This window comes from Aotus nancymaae, unplaced genomic scaffold (genome assembly GCF_030222135.1).
Source record: "Aotus nancymaae isolate 86718 unplaced genomic scaffold, 86718_ANA_hifiasm-v0.15.2.pri h1tg000059l, whole genome shotgun sequence".
NCBI lineage: Eukaryota > Metazoa > Chordata > Mammalia > Primates > Aotidae > Aotus > Aotus nancymaae.
In genome coordinates this window covers 48,065,057-48,087,274 of record NW_026988473.1, presented here as the reverse complement: position 1 = coordinate 48,087,274, position 22,218 = coordinate 48,065,057, and the positions used below count along the sequence as shown (strand labels likewise).

General features: G+C 34.3%; 1 protein-coding gene across 2 annotated transcripts in view; it reads left to right on the top strand.

Annotated features, from left to right (window-relative positions):
* Window positions 1-22,218, top strand: part of USP47 (ubiquitin specific peptidase 47) — a 136,767-nt gene that overhangs the window by 66,918 nt on the left and 47,631 nt on the right. For both annotated transcript variants that reach the window (XM_012456659.3, XM_012456661.2), the window contains 3 exons: window positions 1,770-1,915; window positions 2,321-2,400; window positions 4,458-4,607. In XM_012456659.3, the coding sequence (XP_012312082.1) occupies window positions 1,770-1,915; window positions 2,321-2,400; window positions 4,458-4,607 (376 nt within the window). The remainder of the gene's footprint in view (window positions 1-1,769; window positions 1,916-2,320; window positions 2,401-4,457; window positions 4,608-22,218) is intronic.

Here is a 22,218-nt window from a genome sequence, read left to right as displayed (position 1 = left end):
CCTACTAGTGAATTTCCTGCACAAGAAATCTGAGCATTTTCTGTTTTAAACAATATTTTCTCACAGTTACTAAGAGAATTTTTGATCTCATAATGTCAGTTGTAAGTACCCACTAATGAAGATAACCAGAAAAAAAGGGAGCTGGGGATTGAGAATAGAACAGGAGAGGATTCAAGCAGAAGTCAGGTTTGCATAGAGGTGTTTACAGGGAAGCCTTGAGAAGGAAAAGGTGAAATATATATCACTGACATCTGTGAGACAGAAGGTGCATAAAAAAAGGAGGATGAGAACAGAGCTATGACCTCTCAGTCCTAATGTAAGAAAAATATTGAACACTCTATGAGAAAGCCATACCCAAAAGAAAAAGAAAAGCCTTTTAGTATGTCTGTAAACTGCGAGAAAAATTAATGCACAAACCTTTTGAAACTAAAAAGTGAGGAAATAACAATCTTACTGCTAACTTAAGATATAGAATATCATTAATATTGTTGTTACTTGATATTTTGTCTTAGGTGTATAATATATTATGAATATAGAATTATATTAAGGACTTCTGTGGGTATATTACCAACTTTAGTACCCTAGTCTTCCTTCCTTCCATGAGATCTTAAGTTCTTCAGTTGGGAATTCACTTGTTATTGAGACAGTTCCTGTAGCTAAGGCTAGACTGCTGTTATATCATAAGTTTATGAGGGTAAAAATCTTACCTAGATTATTATTTTGTTTACTTTCTTATATTCCTCTTTAAAAGCATTTTATTGTGGAAAATTTTAGACATTCAAAAAGAGGGAAGTAGGCTGAGCACAGTGGCTCACGCTTGTAATCCCAGCACTTTGGGAGGCCAAGGTGGGTGGATCTTTTAAGGTCAGAAGTTCGAGACCAGCCTGGGCACCATGGAGAAACCCCATCTCTACTAAAAATACAAAAATTAGCCTGGCATTGTGGCGCATGTGTATAATCCCAGCTACTCGGGAGGCTGAGGCAGGAGAATTGCTTGAACCCAGGAGGCAGAGATTGCAGTGACCCAGGATTGTGCCACTGCACTCCAGCCTGGGCGACAGAACAAGACTCCATCTCAAAAAAAAAAAAAAATAGTGTAATGAATCCCTCTGCACCAGCCATTCAGCTTTGAATATTGTTAATATCAATCTTTTTTGTCTATAACCTCCACCTTGATTATTTGGAAGCACACCTCCATCACATCAGGGCTACTATTTCCCTGATTGCCCCATTTAACAGTTTGTTTAAATCAGGATCCATATGAGCTGTATGTTGCAATTGATTAATAAGATTCTTAATCTATTTAATTTGTTTATAATCCTCTTTCATATTTTTTCACCCTTGCAGTTTATTTCCTGTAAAAAATAAAGAAAAGAAAACTAATGTCATCTATCCTATAGTTTCCACAGTTTGGGTTTTGATGATTGAATGCCATAGTGTCTCATGTAATAGTATTCTTCTCTTTCCTTTATTTTTGTGAATTAATAATTAGGACCGAGGTTATGGTCAGATTCAGGTTCCACAGTTAAATGAGCTTTGCCTTTTTTTCGTGAGAACTTTTGCCTTGTTATGCCTTTTCTTGTTAAAGTCTAAAGTTCTTCTGAATTTATGAATTAAGGAAAGACTAATGTTTCATTAGATATTATTTTCAGTTAGCATCCAAACTCTGTATAGCTTCCAGGATTAAAATCTATTATTATGATGTTGATATTAATTATGCTTTTAAAGGATAAAATTATAAATAATGTCTAAATATTTCATTTTAATAGGTGGGAATTTGAAGACTCTGAAGAAGATCCAGTGACAAGTATTCCATACCAACTTCAAAGGCTTTTTGTTTTGTTACAAACCAGCAAAAAGAGAGCAATTGAAACCACAGATGTTACAAGGAGCTTTGGATGGGATAGTAGTGAGGGTACTAATTGTCTTATAATGATAAGTATTCTAATATTCAAAGGAATTCTAGGAGACAATAATATTACAAACACATTACACATAATTATCTTTATCTTAAACTTTTCATTACAAGTTTTTGTCCTAGATTTTCTTACACATTTCATAACTCTACGACGGAAAATAGCAACCATGACAAATATTGTCGCACCATAAAGCATATACTATTTAGAGAATGCCGCAGTCTTTATTTTTTGGTGTGTGATTGCCTTTTCATGATTGTCATGTATATTCTTGTGTTTTTTTTTAAATTTAGCATTATTTAAAGTAGACTTTTTAATATTTCTGCCTGTTTGCTTTTAAACAACAGATTGTTTCATTACATTAAGTTTATTGCTATTTCTAATTGAATTTTATCTTAAAATAGCTTGGCAGCAACATGATGTACAAGAACTATGCAGAGTCATGTTTGATGCTTTGGAACAGAAATGGAAGCAAACAGAACAGGTAATTCATATCTCTAAATCAAGGGGACTGTTTCCTAATAAATCATTCATTACCTTAAATAACTTTTATTCTGTTGGAATGTTTTAAAACTTGGGCATTAGTCTCATGGTTAAAGTACTCAATGGGGAATTGAAAGTACTGAGTTCTCATTTAGCCATTACCTGAGTTTATTTATAACTCATTAAACCACCCTAGACCTCAGTTTCTCATCTTTAAGGAAATTGGGCTGTATAAACAAGAAGTTCTATTTTAGCTCTAAAAATTATACATTTAAAAACTGTATATATGTTTTTGGGGGATGATTTTTGAACAGTGTTTTCAGATAATTACTAAGTAAATTATATGTCTTATAATCTGTAATGCAAGTATAGTCATTAAGCATTACCTTTATTTTGACCAATGAAGTATAGTCATATGTATTTGATATTTAGGATCCTCATTAATCTGACCCTATTCTTACGTAATGGAAAGAAGAGCAGGTTAGGAGTGGAAAGAGCATTAGATATATCATTAGGATGAAGAGTAGGGCTAAATGGGATAAGGCTCAGTACATGGGAAGGTTTATACTAGATATAGTAATGGAAGGTCACAGGGATAAAAGAGGAAGAGTATATAAGGCAGCTAGGAGGGTCTGATTTCTGATTGGAACTAGTGTGATGGTTTGGACCAGAGTTTTTCAAAATGTAGATTATAATCCATTCATAGTTATGAAATCAGTTTATTGGGCCTACAACAGCACTTTCAAAAAATGGAATAGATTACAGCCTAAGAGCATCACAGAGCATCACATAAGAGTTATGCACTGGGTTGCAGTGTAAATTATTTTCTTATGGTGGTTGCTGTACAGTATTTGAAAAACACTGATTTGAACCACTTCAAAAGTCCCTCCTAGGTGAAGAAGACGTAATCACATATGGCACAGTGATGAATGAAGAAGGCTTTTTTAAATAAGTGGTATTAGTTTAAGAATTGGTGGTAAATCCAATTTGAAGACTTCTAAATCCTGTTTGAAGAAATGTAAATTTATGAAAGAGGCAAAATGTAGAACACTTATCCTCATGCCTTTTCTTACCTAAAAGATAATGAAAAATTTTTAAATTCATTTAGAGATCTAGTTTCTCTCCATAGTCATATGAGGCTGTATTTTAGTAAATATGTAGATGGTACTGGGGGCTGTTCCTTCTTCGTAGGTCTGAAGCTATCCTTCCTTGTTAAATCCCTTTCTGTGGGTCCATTAAGATTAGCAGGGGCATTCCTACTGAGTTCCCAAGTTTTGGTACAAGACTCTTAGAGGATCCTTACTTAGGGAGTTACCTGCCGCCTTTGAGCCAGAAAAGCCCTAGTTAACTAAGTTTGGGGACTAGGTGAAAGATCCATTCTTTCAGGTGAGGATATTTTGAGGGAGGAGGATTTTAAAATTTCTTTGGAATTTCCATACATTTCAAAAAATTATGGTGTAGTATTTCCCCTTAAAATTGTTTTATGTATATTACTGAAAGCTAAAAAGTTTGATTTGCATCTTGAGCTAGAGGATATGATTTATACATCAGAATGTATTATTGTGAGAAGTGATGATACACATATGTAAGTTATAAAAGCTCAACCATTTAGCTGTATAATTATTTCTTTTCTTTTTCTTTTTTTCCAAGAAAGAGATATTAAGAAATAGCTCTATAATTATTAACATGCCTAAAGTGATAGATTAGGATTTACACTCATCTTAATGTAAAGATAATTTGAGGCTTAATGGTATAAGAAATTGGTAACTAATTTCATCAAAACTTGTATTAGTAATTGAGTTTTCACTTGATGATCAATGAAATCATTTATTTTTGCACATTGACTCAAATTAGTGTTAATCTAATTTTACTGATTTTTAGGTGATTTGTGTTGTTTTGATTTTTTTAAATAAAATTTTAGATAAATCTTTTATTAAAGTTTTCTAAGATTTTAGCTGTAAGTAGCAATATTCTTTTGTAAACCATTCTGTAAATTGCTACATATTTTAAAAACTGTTTTTAAGGAACACTTAAAAATATAAATGTTCTTATTTTTAGGCTGATCTTATCAATGAACTATATCAAGGCAAGCTGAAGGACTACGTGAGATGTCTGGAATGTGGTTATGAGGGTTGGCGAATCGACACATATCTTGATATTCCGTTGGTCATCCGACCTTATGGGTCCAGCCAAGCATTTGCTAGTGTGGTGTGTACCTTTCACCTGACTGCTTGTGTATCCTTACACAGAATACATAATAGCACAGTGGTATAATCTCTTGTAAGGTAAGTATCATCCTAGATACACCTTCTTGGGTCGTTAGTCATTCCTGCATTTAAACTAGCAAGATCTAGAAGATTTTTGACCCTTCAGTGAGTCCTAATAGTGCATGTATAAGAGAGAAAGTGAATGCAAATGTACTGCCTCATGGTTCAGTGTTTTATTCTTTTGGATAGGTGATTAGATGATTTCACTTTTACCTATTTTTTTTTTCACCTCTAAACAGTCTATTTTATAAATGCGGTTATTGTGACCAGTTTTTGCATTGGAAAGTACTTTTTTGTTTTGGGGGAATTGTTTTGATCCATACACTTTTAAAATTGGTAAAATTACCTCCTCTGGTTTTTATGACAGACAGACCCTATATTTTTAAAAGAAGCATCCCTATTCTAAATATTTAGTTTAAAAAAAATACATTGTAATAGCACAGACAATTCAAAGAATCAAAACTGTAATCACCTTAATTATTCATATACTGAGTATCTAATTGGGGGATTTGCTAAGATTTTCTCATTCCTCCTCTTGTCATCCATTTCTTAGTTGCTTTTTTTTCTAATTTTTTAATTGTATTTTATCTATACGTGTGTGTTTACTTATACAACAGGAAAAATCATGGAAGAACTTAAGTTGATATTTAAAATGCTCAAAAACATTTATTTGAACCTACCATGTTCCAGGGGAAGCTTTCAAAGCTAAATAAGATATTGTTGAAAAGTAGAGTTTCATTATATTTTATGTTTTGGTCTTATTTATATTGTTTTTAAACTGATGGTAGATTATAGCTAAAAATCAGCTTTTTAAAAGCTTTTCCATACTTCTAAAATAGTGCTACAAGTATGATTTAGTCCTCTGGCCCCTAGGTTGATTGATTCCTTTTGATTTTTTTCTCCTACCTTTATATGACTATCAGGAAATAATCAGCAATAAATTATGGAATCAATCAGTGGGAATCCAAAGCAAGCATCTAAATAAAAGACCTTTTCTGGGTAGAGTAAGATCAAGTCTCCTTTCCACTACTGTTTTTCATAGTCAGCTTCCTGAGTCTATTTGAAAAATTTTGTTAAATGTTTAGTACTCTCTTTTTAAATGGCCATAAAGTATGTTAAATGAGCTTTGGTTTGGGTGGCTAATTTTGATTTTTATTTATTTTTTAAACCTTATTTTGGCAGTTCAAGGTAGAAATGACATACTGAAAAAATCATTGAAAATTAACAGTTGTCTTTCGATGACTGATTTCCTAACTAATTTTTAAATATGGGCATTTCTGTGACAAAATATATTAGGGAAATATTTGGTAGTCCCAATCGATACGGACTGTTTTTTCTACCTTATCTATTAAAGTATTTTTATGAAAAAATTTTATATAGCCATTAGTTTAATTTTTAACATATTAATTGAATATTGAGGAAGCTAATTTTTGCTTGTTAAATCTTCTAATTGTGTATTCAGCAAATATAATTGCTTAGCTAAATCTTTATGTCATTATTTATTCACCTGCTGATTTGCCACCACTCTCTTAAGTACATTAATAGACACAGTAATGGAGTGATTTGGAGGATACTTCTGGAGATGTGAACAATATCACATTTCTAAATAGAATTCTCCAAAGGTAGTATCCTCCACTGATGATACATGGGTGTTAGTAGTGGTGGTGGTTCAATGGGAATTGGAAGTTGCAGCTGTGAAGCAGTATGTTAGCAGGTTTATAACACACATGCGCTAATAGGGCTTGCGGAAGAGAACTTAAAACTTTCTAGACTTGGCTGGAATCTCTTGAGGGAAATTACAGCAGGTGAAACTACCCAAGATAGGGGTTCTAAGGAGGATACTACCTTCGGAGAACTTTAGTTAGAGGTAAGTGATTTCTCATTATTTTCTGAATTCAAATCTATAACCTACTTTTCTTAGTCCACAAATATCATCATACAGCATCTAAAATTGGTAATGTCATTGCTTGCCATTCTGTATTTTGTTAATTCTATATGTTTTAAAAAGAATTTGATATGTTTTAAAAAGAATTTGAATTATGGATTGCAAAAATCAAGTTAAAAGAGATATCATAAAATCACTCATTCAGATTATGTAAAATTGCCCTGAATTTTAACTGGACTCTCTTGAAATTATTATTCTACCTCTATTAGTGGACTCTGGTATTTTCATCTTATTTAATATTTTAGATATAGATGTAGGCTGGATGTGGTAGCTTATACCTGTAATCCCAGCACTTTAGGAGGCTGAGGCGGGCAGCTCACTGGAGACCAGGAATTTGAAACCAACCTGACCAACATGGTGAAACCCATCTCTTCTAAAAATACAAAAAATGATTGGGCGTGGTAGCACACACCTGTATTCCCAGCTACTCGGGAGGCTGAGGCAGGAGAATTTGCTTGAACCCAGGAGGCAAAGGCTGCAGTCAGCCGAGATCGCACCACTGCACTTCAGCCTGGGAGGCTGAGGGAGACTCCATCTCAAAAAAAAAAAAAAAAAAAAGATATAGTTGTAGACATATACACTAGCACACGTGCATACACATACGTACACATTAATGGTTATATATTCTGTTTATTGTATGTTTTGTTTAGTGTACCACAATATTACGGGTTTAATTTCAGATAATTAAAGGTGAGGTCTTTTAAAAATTGAAGAGTTTTTTTTTCTCTCTCTCTTTTTAAAAATTTATTTAATGTATGTTTCTTTTTAGAGCTGGGGTCTCACTCTGTTGACCAGGCTGGTGTCAAACTCCTGGCCTCTAGCAGTCCTTCCATCTTGGCCTCTCAAAGTGCTGGAATTTCAAGCATGCACTACCACACCCAGCCAGGGTTTTTCTTTTTTAAACCTTCATCTAAAGTGTCCAAGTTAATTTATGATCAAATAAATTAACTTGAAACTAATAGGGAAGATTGAAATAGGGATGAAATTAGCACTCATCTAATTTATTACAGTAACATCCATAATCAATTTTTATGGTTGTTTTTCAGCATGATAACAGATTATTTTTATGATGAGTGCTGGGTGTCTTCTGCAGTTTAAGGAAAAAAAAAAGCTCCCATAAAGTAGGGAGGCCAAAAAAAGCCTTTCATTATAATATTTTTCTTTATTCAATAGATTTTTAATTATTATAACTGATATTTGTTAGATTTCTGATCTTCATTTTCCTCATTCAAGTAGGGAATCAATATTTAAAGGTTCTTCTGCCATTCTGTAAATCTCAGATCGGGTCCTGTTCAATGCTAGTCTGTAAAAGGATTTAATAGATATTCTAGGGAAGGTGTCCTTGATTAAATAGGTTTGGGAAACTATAACAATAATCCGCTTTGGAAAGATCATAGTTGCATATTATATTTTAATTGGCCCAGTGATTCCTGTAGTAGAGAAATTTGTTTAAATGTGTTTAACCTAGCATTTTCTTTCTCTGTGGGATATCTGTTAATATCTCAAGAGACATTAGGATTCTGAGGAGCATAATATGGGAAGCTCTACATTAGATTAAGGTGATGTAAGAATATCACTACTTTATTTATATTTATGTCCTTGGGATGTTAAGAGGGAGTGAGAATACTAAAATATGTGTTACAAATTCCTGTTCTTTTGCATATTTTTTATTAATTCTGAAAAATTAATATCAGCTGAAGAATTACTTGTATTCATCCTTAAATAATTTTGTTCTTAATGACTTAATAGATAATTAGAACCTTCTGTGTTCACTGACTCACTGACTAGATCAAAGTAACTTTGAATATGCTTATTGCCAAGCATATGTGTGAATGTATTAAATGAGATAGTTCTAAGTACATTCTAGTAATACATAGAAATTACAAATATAACTTTTTGTTGGTTAATTATGAAAGCATAATGTATAAGTTAAAGAAAAACAATGTAGCCTCATGTTTGACATTATCTAGGGAAGTGCTTTTTTATTTAACAGTAAAATTTTAGGCACTGTCTTTTCATTGGTATATTTTGTCATAAAACATTTATTTAGTGCCTTCTCTGTGGCAGACACTGTTCTAGGCCATTTTCTTTTAGGATACTTTTATCCTATTATTGATTATGTACGTTTAAATACCTGTTTATTATGACAAAAAATGTGTTCAAAAGTTTGATCAAAGTTTAGCCGCCTAATTTCATATAGTGACTTTGGAGAGAGAAGATTATATAAAGGGCTTGTTCCATAAATAAACATAGTTTAATGATTGTTTTAACGTTTTGAATGGAAAATTGTTAAATTAGTGTTTATGAAATCAAAAGCATTTTGACTATTTAATTTACACAAGTTTATATTAGAAGTCCTACCCTGACATAGCACGTGATTTGGATATTCTTATATGGCTAAATCAGCTGCAGAACTCATTTGGATAAAGGAGTGGTCCAATTTGTCCAAATATGTAAGCATCAGATAAAGAAAAATTCTTCCACAGACTCTACCCTCATTTTTCCAGGAATTTGTGTGGTTGGACATAGTGGGAACCAGTTTAAAAAGTGGGGACTTCTGCTTTCAGGAAGATGGAGTAGATGTACATTGCCCTATTCCTCCCACTAAAACAACTGAAAACCTTGAGCATTATATATAAAATAAACATAAGAAGACTGAAAGGTGGAGAGAAGGCATACACACTAGGGACCTCAGCACCCAAGGAATGACACGGTGGTGAGTTCCATGGGTTTTCTTTTTGCCTAATATATCCCAAACCTGGAACTGAAGAAGCTGGCAGCCTGGAAAAAACAATAGGCACAGACTAAAAACGTCTGTTCTCTTTAACTAAAGGAGACAGCCTAGCAAGGCAGAAAACTTTTAGACCATAACTGCTGTGCTCTAACCAAACACCACAAAAAAAAAAAAAAAAAAATGACCTTACCTCAACTTGTGCCTGCCAGTGTTGAGTGGGGAGCCTAGAATTTCACCCTCATAATGTTGTAACAAAGTTTCCTGACCATCTCGGCTGCTGGGTGGTTTCACAGAAGTCTGAGTAGGGAGGTAGGAGGACTTTCATCTCTGCCAGGCAGTAACAAACCTCCCCACCACCATCCCCGTTCCCCTGATTTTTTGTTGTTAGAGGCCATGTGGGAAGCCTGGCCTTCTGCCCCCACGTGATAGTAAGGAGATTCTCTGTTCCTTCACCACCTCCCAGGGGCGAGCCCCTCCTGCTTGTGGTGTCAGTGTAGGGGTGCAGTACTGAGATACTCCTGCCCCTCATAGCCAAAGTTTTAATGGCAGAGGCCTACTGAGCAGCCAGAATTCCTTTCCCTGCCCAGCACTAACACGGAGCTTCCTCCATTCAGGTGTCATCATAGGCCAAATGGGAAACCTGGACTTCTAATGCCATCTGGCACTAATGTGGCAGAGCCCTTTCCCCAGATGGCACAATGTCAAAGGAAGCAATTTAAATTAGAAGGTTTAAACATGGTCCAGAATCTCATAACACCCCAAATGTCCATGTTTCAATTTTAAAAATCACAAATCTCAATTTGAATTAAAAAAGAAAACCAGCAGACATAAACACTGAAATGACAAAGATGTTAGGATTGTTTGCTAAATACTTTAAAGCAGTCATCATAGAAACACTTCAGTGAGCAATCCTAAGCACACTGAAAACAATGGGAACATAGAAAATTTTAGGGAATAAATTAGAGATATAAAGAAATGGAAATTTGGAACTGAAAACTGCAATAAACAAAATTAAAAACTCAGTGGATAGGCTTAACAGCAGAATAAGAGACAATAGATCCAATCTGTGAACATGAAGATAGAATGATAAACATTACCTAATCTAAACAGCAGAGAGAAGATAGACTGGAAAAAAAAATCCTCAAGGACCAATGGGACTATAACAAAAGGTTTAACATTTGTGTCATTGGAATTTTGTAAGGAGAGCAAAAGGTATAGCAAAAGGTATGATACTTGTGTCATTGAAGTCCTGGGAGGAGAGCCAAAAGGAAAAAGAAAGCAGGTACAAAAAAATAATGGATGAAAATGTTCCAAATTTAGCAAAAGGCATAAACCTTCAAATCCAAGAAGCTGAGCAAACCCCAAACACAATAAGCCAAAATAATTCTACATCAAGTTCAATTATAGCCAAACTTCTGAAAACCAAAGATGAAGATAGCTTGAAAGCAGCAAGAGAGAAAAGACACCTTTCTTATAAGGGCAAAGCACTCTGATTTCTCACCAAAAATAATGGAAGCCAGGAGAAAGTGGCACATTTTTTCAAGTGTTGAAAGAACAGAACTGTCAACCAAAGTCTTATACCTCGTGAACATAGTCTCTAGGAATGAAGGGAAAACCAAGATGTTTTCAGATGAGGGAACACTAAGAGAATCTGTCAGCAGCAGACTAATCCTTAAAAGAAAAAAAAAAAACGGCTAAAGCAAGTTCTCTAAACAGTTAATGATAAGAAAAAGGCATCTGAGAATGTCAGGAAGGAAGGAAGGAAGAATAAGGTAAATCAACATATGAGTAAATAGAATAGGCTTTCCTTCTCTTCCTGAGTTTTTCTAAAGTATGTTTGATGGTCGAAACAAAATGACAACACTGTCCAATGTGATTCTAAATGCATGTAGAAGAGATATTTAAGATCATTATATTATAAAGAGAGGAGGTGCCAAGACATAAAGTGAGGTAAGGTTTCTATACTGAACAGGCTAAAAGAATGGCACCAGTAGACTAAGTTTCTTATTATATATATAAAATACATCCCAAAGATCAGAAACAAGATAAAGATACCCATGTAGTGGAAGTCCTAGCCAGTGCAATAAGACCAGAAAATAATGTAATTAAAAAGGACTTATAACCAGAATATGTAAATAACTCCTGAATACCTAGGGTGACCACTGAAAAAGAGATATATCCAAAAACACCATAGATAAAATAGAATTCAAAAAATTTTTCAGGTAACCCATAGGAAGGCAGGAGAATGGAAAACGAAACTAAAAAAATGACAATGGCAGACCTAGTTCAATGTAAATGGCCTAAATATACCAACTAAAAGGTAGAGATTGACATAATAGATTAAAAAGAAATGACCCAATAGTATGCTGTCTACAAGATACTCACTCCAGATACAGTCATGCATCACTTAATGGTGGTTATATGTTCTGAGAAATGCATTGTTAGATGATTTCATCATATGAATGTCATAGAGTCACACAAATCTAGATGGAATAGCCCACTACACACTTAAGCTGGATGGGGTGGCCTGTTGTTCCTAGGCTATATACCTGTACAGCATGTTACTGTACTAAATAGACAGTTGTAACACAATGGTAGGTATTTATGTATCCAAATATAGACACACTAAAGTAGAAATACAGTATAAAAAATTAAAAAATGGTACACCTATATTGGCACTTCTCATAAATGGAACTTGCAAGATTGGAAGTTATTCTGGGTGAGTCAGTGAGTGAGTGGGTGCAAAGGCCTAGGACGTTACTGTATATACTATACTGTAGATTTATAAACACTGCACACTTAGGTGACACTAAATTTATTATAACATATTTTTGTTTCTTAAAAATAAATTAGCTTACTATAACTCTTTATATACTTTTTGAGTATTTTTAGACTTTTTGATTCTTTTGTAATAGCTTAAAACACATGTTGTACATTTGTAGAAAAATACCTCCTTATTGTATAAACTTTTTTCTATTTAAAATTTTGTTTTTTACTTTTTGACCATTTTTGTTAAATACTAAGACACACACACATAGAGACACATACTAGCCTAGGCTATACAGGGTCAGGATCATCCATTTCACTGTCTTCCACCTTCACATTTTGTCCCAGTGGAAGGTCTTCAAAGGCAATAACATACATGGAGCCTGTGTGTCTCCTGTGTTAACAGTGTCTTCTTTCTTCTGGAATACCTCCTGAAGGACCTATCTAAGGCTACTTTATAGTTAATTTTTTTAAAAAAATAGGTAGAAGGAGCACCTAAAATGACAAGGCTGAGGACACAGTGGCTCATGCCTGTATTCCTATCACTTTGGGAGGCCCAGGTGGGTGGATTGCTTGAACCAAAGAGTTTGAGGCAATATGGTGAAACTCGTCTCTATAAAGAAATGCAAAAATTAGCTAGGCATGGTGCCACATGCCTGTAGTTCCAGTTACTTGGGAGGCTGAGGTGAGAGGATTGCTTTAGCCCCAGAGGCGGGGGTTGCAGTGAGCCAAGATCGTGCCACTATACTCCAGCCTGGGCTACGGAGCAAGACCCTGTCTTAAATAAATAAAACGACGATAAAAAAAAGTACAGTATGGAAATACATAAACCAGCATAATCACTTATTATCATCAAGTATTACATGTTATACATAATTGTGTGTGCTGTACTTTTGTGTGATTAGCAGCACAGTAGGTTTATTACACCAGAATCACCACAGACACATGAATGATGCGTTGCACTACGTTATAATGGCTCTGATGTCACTAGGTGATAGGAGTTTTTCAGCTCCGTTATAATCTTACAGGATCACTGTTCTATATACAGTTCATGGTTGACCAAAACATTGTTATGTGGCACATGACAATATATTGATACAGGCAGGTTGAAAGTAAAAGGCTGAAAAATGGTATATCGTGTGAACTTTAATCAGAACAAATCAGGAATGGCCATATTAGTATCAGATAAAGAAGACTTTAGAGCAAAGAAAATTACCAGAGACAGAGAGGGGCATTATAATAAAAGTGTCAAACAACCAAGAAGACACCAATCCTAAATGTGTATGCAGAAAATAACACAGCTGTCAAAATATATGAAGCAAAAACTGTCAGAACTAAAAGGAAAAAGACAAAGTACAATTACAGTTGTAGACTTCAGTCCCTCTCCCTCTCTTACTAACTATAGATGGGACAACTAGACAGAAATAGCAAAGATGCAGAACTCAGCAACACCATCAACCAACATACCTAATGAACATTGCTAAAATGCTTTACCAAACAGCAGCAGAATACACATCCTTTTCAAGTGTCCATGAAATATATACAAGGATAGACCATATACTCTGGACCATAAAACCTCAAAAACTTTAAAATCATGGAGTATGTGATTTTTTTCAACTATAGTGGAATCAGATTAGAAGGCAGGAAAATCATAAAACACTTGGAAAATAACACGCTTCTAAATGATCCGTGGGTCAAAGAGGAAGTCTCAAGGGAAATTTTAAAAATATTTTGAACTTAATGAAAATTAAAACATAACATCAAATTTTTTGAGGTACAACTAAAGCAATATGGAAAGGGAAACTTACAGTATTAAATGCTTATACTAAAGGACAGGAAAAGTGCCAAATCAGTAATCTAAGCTCACACCTAACCTGAGAAAAGAGCAAAAGAAACCCAAAGCAAGTAACAGGAAGGACATATTAAAGAAAAGCGGAGAAATCAGTAACATTGAAAATGGGAAAACAGTAGAGGAAATCAACAAAACAAAGGACTGACTCTTTGAAAAGACAATAAAATTGACAGATAGCCAGACTGACAGAGAAAAAGGGAAGACAGAAGTGTCCAGTGTCAGGAATGAAAAGGATGTACCTATAAATCTTGCAGATATAAAAGGGATCACAACAAACAACTCTGTACACATAAATCTGACAACTGTGATAAAATGAACCAATCTTTGAAAAGAACTCAGTAGGAATTAGATAATTTGAATAGCCCTATACTGTTAAGGTAATTACATTTATAATTTAAAACCTCTTGAAAAGGAAATTTCCAAGTTTGGATTGTTTGGATGCTTGTATCAAATATTCGAAGAATGGTGAACACCAGGTCTATACAATTTCTTTTCAAAAAAAGAAAAAAGGAGAAACCCATAGTCCTGTGACACTATTCTTACCTGATATTAAACCAAGACAGTTTTTAAAAAACCAATATCTCTCATATATATAGTTAGGAAAGTTCTTTCCAAAATACTAGCAAATTGAATTAAGCAATATATAAAAAAGAATTATACATTGTGATTAAGTAGGATTGTTTCAGGGATTCGAGACTGGTCAATATTTTTAAAAAATCAATGAGTATAATCTTCCATATTAACAGGTTAAAAAAAGGAAATTCATATGATCATATCAGTTATCAAAATTCACTTATGTTTTCACTTATCAAGATTATGCAGTTAACATAAACTCTAGCAATTGCACTCTTGGTTATTTACCCCAGCAAAAATTGAAATTTATGTTCACTTATGATAATAATGCAGATTGCAAGGAATAGAGTAAAATTTCCTCAACTTCATTTAAAAACATATCTAAAATATCTATAGCTAACATCATACAACATGGTGAGAGACTGCTTTCTTCCTAGGGAATGTCAGGCTTGTCTAGGCAAGGATGTCTGCTCCTACCACTCCTTTTCAGCATAGCCCTAGAAGTCCTGGCCAACACAGTAAGGCAAGAAGAGGAGATGCAATACTAAAGAAATAAAATTATATTTTTAGGTGATATGATAATCTATGTAGAAAATCCCAAGACTTCTACCAAAAAAGCCCCCTGAAATATGTGAGTTTAGCAAGGTAGCAGGATAAAAATAAACATAATAAATCATATTTCAAGGCACTAACAATGAACATGTAGAAAGTGAAGTTTAAAATACAATACCATTTATAGTTTTGCAAAAGGAAAGGTAGAAATCCAACAAAAAATGCAGTGGACCTATGTGCTCAAAACTATAAAACTTTGAAAGATTCTGTTGAATAAGCAAGGACCAGAAAGACAAATATCACATGTTTCTCACTTACATGTGGGAACTTAAGAAAAGAAAAAAAAAGCTGATCTCATGAAGGTAGAGAATATAATGATAGTTACCAGAGGCTGGGAACAGTGTGTTTGAAAGAGGGGGGATGAAGAGAGGTTGGTTAGTAGGTAAAAACATACAGTTAGATAGAAGCAGCAAGTTCTAGTGTTTGACATCAGAATAGGGTGACTGTAGTTAACAACAACATATTGTGTATTTCAGAATAGCTGGAACAGAAGATTTGAAATGTTCCCAATACAAAGAAATGGTAAATGTTCAAGGTGATGGATATCCCAAATGCCTTGATTTGATTCTATGCATGTATCAAGTATACAATATTATGTGTCAAAATTTGAAAAGAATAAGTAAATGGAGAGACATACTGTACTTATTAATTGGAAGATTCAACATAGTAAAGATAATTACATAGTCTTAATACAGCTCCTATCAAAGTCCAGCAAGATTTTTTGAGGACATACACAAGCTTATTTCAAAATATATATGGAAGGTAAAGGAACTAGAATAGCTAAGAGTTTTCAAAATGAAAAATAAAATGCAAGTTATCAGTCTATGTGATTTGGAATGGAATAGTACTTAGCCAAAAAGACTTACTATATGGCTATAGTAATCAAGACTGTGTGACATTGGCAGGGGGACAGACAAATAGATCAGTGGAATAGAACAGAAAATCCAGAAATAGATCCACACAAGTAGGCCTAGCTGATTATTGACTAAGACACAAAAGCAAATCAATGGAGGAAAAATGGTATTTCCAACAAATGGTGAGAGAACAATTGGACATCCATATCACAAAAATGAACCTTGACTTAAATAACTTTATTTAACTCAAAATGGGTCATAGACTTAAATGTAAAATGTAAGACTGTATAACTTTTAGAAAAAACATAGGAGAAAATCTTCCAGATCTGGGCTAAGCAGAGTTTTTAGATTTGGCATCAAAAGACAGTCTACAAAAGGGACAGTTAACAAACATTAAAATTAAAAATATTTACTCTATGAAAGCCCATATGATAAAGAGAAGCTACAGACATTTGCAAGCCGTCTGACAGAGGACTCATATCTAGATATATAAAGGACTCTCGAAATATCAGTTTAGAAAAATCCATCTAGACAATTGGCAAAAGACATAAACATTTTATCAAAGAGGATAAACAAATGTCTAATAAATACAGAAAAGACATTCAACATTTCTGGCTATTAGGGAAATGCAAATTCAAACCATAATGAATGTATTATTCTATACCTATCATATGGCTACAAATAATGATAGCATGGAAAGGTGGTGACTATGTAGAGAAACTGTATCACTCATGCACTGCTGGTGGGAATGTGAAATGTTATGGGTAATTTCTTATAAAATGACACATACAATTACCACAAACTCCAGCAATTGCACTCTTGGTTATTTATCCGAGAAAAATAGAAATTTATGTTCACATGAAAACCTGTGCACAAATATTTATTCCATCTTGATTTTTAATATTCAGTAACTGGAATCAGCCTGTATCTGCTTCATTAAGTGAATGGACTAACAAACTGTAGTTCATACAAACCATTAAATAGTACTCTGCAATAAAAAGGAACAAACTATTAATAAACACAGAAACTTGAATGAATGTCCAGGGAATTATTCTGAGTGAAAAAAGCCAGTCCCAAAAGGTTATTATATATTTTATGATTCCATTTGTGTAATATTTTTGATATGACAACATTTTAGAACTGTGGGACAGATTAATCATTACCAGGTCTTATGGATTTGGAGGGAGCAGAGAGGAAACAAGTAGGTGGTTGTGGCTATAAAAGGGTGGCATGAGTTATCCTTGCATAGAAACTGTTCAGTCTCTTGACAGATGTTGGATACATTAACCTATACAGGTGATAAAATTGTATAGAACTTAATAGACACATTCACAGACAGATGAGTTCACTAAAAATGCGAAAATCTGAATTAGGTATATGAATGTCAATATCATGGTTATGATATGCTATAGTTTTGTAAAATGTTTCCAGTAGAGAAAACTGGAGAGAGTGTACAAGAGGTCTTTCTTTATTACTTCTTACAATTGCACATAAATTTACAATTATCTTAAAAATTTCAATAAAAAAAAGTAGACGGCTTAGGTAAAGGTATATAACCCTTTTCCTAGTTAAAAAAGTAGTAAGATTAAAGTATATATTCTGGGAAAGACAGTTGAAGCACCAGAATTGCTTAGTACGTCAAAATCAGGAAATAGTTCTCAATGGTGGATCCACTTTCTTTTATGTTTATATAAAAATTGAAGTATTGTATTTTAACACTCATTTCTCTATTCAAAATTAAACAGATTTTAATTAATAGAGTAAGAATTCATATATACATATCAATGGCTAAGAAAAGGATTTATAGGCAATACCATTCCTTACTATACCTTTTGGTTTCACTGTGCCTGCTTATCTGCATTAGCTCATAAATCGAGATAACCAATATTATTTTCGGTTGGAGAACTAAGGATGTAAGATTTCTTTATGTTCGATCCTGAATTCTGAAAATTATAATGTAAAAGGATGCCCAGGCTGGGCATGGTGGCTCACGTCTGTAATCACAGTGCTTTGGGAGGCCAAGGTGGAAGGATTGCCTGAGCCCAGGAGTTTGAGACCAGCCTGGGCAACATGGTGAGATCCTGTCTCAAACAAACAAACAAATAAATAGATGTGCAGAATTACATTTTGCATAATATATGGGGGACAGTAAGATCTAGAATATGAAACTGTTGTCACTGGAATTATCAACATGGTACTCTGATTAAATTAAATATTCTCAGATGAGCAAAATAAAACCTGGTGTCCAAAAACTCAAGTAGAGAAATAGATTTAAAAAACAAAAACAACACTGGAAGAAATGAAATGGGAGTTCATCACATTCAGGAAAGAAACGAAGAAAAAGACAAAGATAATCTTGGAAGTGAAGGATAAATTACCAAATGCTCAAGAGAAAATAGAAAGAATGAAAATCTAATGAAGGACATTAAATGGAAATGAGATTTTTTTGTAAAAATACAAAGGATCTTAGAAAAAGAATATATAGAAAGAGAAGACCAGCAAAGGATGTCCAACATAACTGGAGTCTGTGAAGAAGAAAAATGAAACAGTGGAAAAGAATTAATAAATTATAATTCAGATAAACTTTCTGGGAATAAGGGAAATGTTAAACCTACCTTTTGAAGGACTTGAAATGATAAACTCTGAGATGTATTTTAGTAAAATACTAAAGATGAATTGAGACTGGGCACGGTGGCTCACACCTGTAATCCCAGCACTTTGAGAGGCTGAGGCAGGCAGATCACGAGGTCAGGAGTTTGAGACCATCCTGGCCAACAACCTGTCTCTACTAAAAATACAAAAATTAGCCAGGCATGGTGGCATGCACCTGTAGTCCCAGTTGGGAGGCTGAAGCAGAAGAATCGCTTGAACCCAGGAGACGGAGGCTGCAGTGAGCGAAGACTGCACCATTGCACTCCCCAATCTGGGCAACGAAGCAAGGCTCTGTCTCTAAAAATATAATAAATAAATAAATATGAATTGAGGCTGGGTGCAGTGGCTCATGCCTGTAATTTTAGCACTTTGAGAGGTTGAGGCAGGAGGATCCCTTGAACCCAGGACTTTGAAACCAGTTTGGGCAACATATTGAGACCATGTCTCTACAAAATTAAAAAAACAATTACCGGTTGTGGTGGCATGTGCCTGTAGTCCTAGCTTTTCAGGAGGCTGAGGTAAGAGGATGGCTTGAGCTAGGGAGATCAAAGCTGCAGTAAGCCACCATGGCACTGCACTCCAGCCTAGGTGACAGAGCAAGACCCCATCTGGAAAAAAAAAAAAAAAAAAAGATGAATTGGACTGGCAACACATTTCAGAAGAACAACATGCAAATTATGCCAACAGAGTGGCAATTTCCAGAAATTCAAGAAAGTACCAGCCAAGAATTTGATAGCCAGCCAAGTTTTTCTTAATTATGACAGCTATAAAATGACATGTTTGAATATTCAAGAACTCATTGGATGTTGTATCCATGAGCCCTTGAGGAGTTCATTAGAGGATGAGCTTAACCCAACCAAGAGATAATTGGGGCAGCTTCAGTAAAAGAACTGTGAGCATTTGCTATATTAAATTAAGGACTAAATACAAGGGTGGGAACATGGGTAGAAGAACAGTATGAAATGTTACATGTTAGACAAAGTACAAATAATACCACTTTTCAAAAGGAGAAGGGGGAGAGAAACAGAAAGCCGAATAAGATAAAACTGACAGACCAGACACAAAAAGCTTAAGAAAAAATAAATGTGGGGGCAGGGGATAGGTGGAAATTAAAGGGGTGTAAAAACACTATAAATGCAAAAGTAACTAGAATAAAACTATAAACCTTGCTACATACCAAAAGAAAATGTGAAAATAGCAAAGCATGTAGAGAAAGGAACACAGTAAATATTACATAATATACACAGTAATTACACAGTAGTGACTGACATAGAACCAAGCATATCAGTCATATCAAATATGAGGGGTTTAAATTGCCTATTAAAAAGATTTTCAAGTTGGTTCAGAAAGCAAATGTTAAAATTTGGTTTAGGCAGGAATCTGTAAGTGGATGCTAAAATCAAGGGTGGAAGATTTGGTAAGGCTCAGGATTTTTGCATGATCTCCTTACAGATTCTCCTTACAGTATCTCCTTACAGATTCCTCATTAGCCATGAGGGTAAAAATAATAACTATATAGTAGAGAGACTGGACAGTACCTTCACCAGATAATTAAAATTAATATCACCAAAGAGAAAGTTAGGTACATCATGGCCTGTGACTATGTTACCCTTAGTAGGGCACATCTTATAGTAGCCTAGCAAGGAACGTGTAAAATCTAATAATGAAGAATAGCAGACAAACCCAAATTGCATAACATTTTATAAAATAAGTGACCTCTGTTCTTCAAAAAATACCAATGTTATAAAAGAAAGGCAAACTCCGGAACTCCTCTAGATGAAAGGAATCTCAAAAGACCAAACAAAATCTGTGGCCTTGGGTTAGATGGAGAGAAATACATTATTAGGGTGATTGACAGAATTGGAATATGGATGATTAAATTACTTTAGCGATATTAAATTTTCCAGAATTTGATTACTGTTTATGTAAGAATATCCTTATTCTTGAAAAGTCATATTGAAGTTATGAGGCAAAGCATGAGGTGTGAACCTACTCTCAAATGGCTAAAACAAAGAAACATAATGTTGGGTTGGGGGAGATAAAGCAAAGTTAGCAAAAATGCTTAAAAGTTGACGAATTTGAGTAAAGTATTTGTGAGTTCTCTGTTCTTTAAACTTTTCTCCAAGTTTAAAAAAAAATTTTTTTTTAAAGATCTCTAGGTTTGAACTATAAGCCAGAGATCAATACACATACACCAAAGTAGAATTTTAGTTACATAATTTTCTCACTCTCCCTCTCCCCTCCTCCTTTGAATATTGAATGTTTTACCAGTTCAAATTACCACTTTGGAAAGCCTGCCATTTAATATCAGTCTGTATTAAGCTATAGATGTTATTTCTTTTAAAGCTTGTTTTTCTGTTACGTTTTTATAGAACTTGCCTTTTTTTTTTCCTTAAAATATACTTGATAGGAAAAAAACATTTTCTAAATGTGTCCTTTGACCACCAATAAAATGCATGGTCATGTGGGGAAAAAACCCAGCTGTTTGGTTTCTTCCCCACTCATTTCCTTGTGTTCTGAGAACAAAATGGGGGATCAGATGGGTTTAGACACCTTTAAATATCAATGTCTTTTCTTATTTTTATCTTGTTCCAAAGTGAGATCTATCAAACAATATGTAGACAGTAGTTTTCTAAGCGTTGCCAGCTATTTTGCAACTACAACCATTAAGTTCCTTTATCTTTCAAGGAACAGTTTGTTCTATATCAAAAGAAAAATATTTGAAGAACTTTATCTTAATAATTTCATTTCTTGGCCGGGCGCGGTGGCTCAAGCCTGTAATCCCAGCACTTTGGGAGGCCGAGGCGGGTGGATCACGAGGTCAAGAGATCGAGACCATCCTGGTCAACATTGTGAAACCCCGTCTCTACTAATACAAAAAAAAAATTAGCTGGGCACGGTGGCGCGTGCCTGTAATCCCAGCTACTCAGGAGGCTGAGGCAGGAGAATTGCCTGAACCCAGGAGGCGGAGGTTGTGGTGAGCCGAGATCGCGCCATTGCACTCCAGCCTGGGTAACAAGAGCGAGACTCCGTCTCAAAAAAAAAAAAAAAAAAAAAAAAAAAAAAAAAAATTTCATTTCTTTTAGTTTATGTGTAATGTAAACTAATATAAGTAGTTCTGCCTAGCCCATGTGTGAAGAAAAGAGAGAACATCAGATGAAATTTGAGATTATGCATCCAATCTTAGATGTTACATTAATGAATTTTTTAATGTGAAAAACCAATTGTTAAAGTAAAAATTAACTTTATACCCACTGATTCTTCAGCAGTATTTATACGAAGTTTCTTACTTCTGTTGTAATGCTGTATGGAGAAAAGAGAACCACATGGTTTTACTAATTTAACAATCCAGGAGCCTTATTATACATTTCCAAATGGAGGAGCAGTATCTCACACACACTGAGAAGGTTGCACAGTGTTTTTCAATCTTTATAGCTAGTGCAGTGGTAGATTACTGACTGATCCTAACTATGGTGATTAAGGATGCTTACATGATTTTTAAGTGTATGAAAAGTGTGAATTCTTTAGAGAGCATTGATGTTTACTGTACAGTTTTAAAATGCC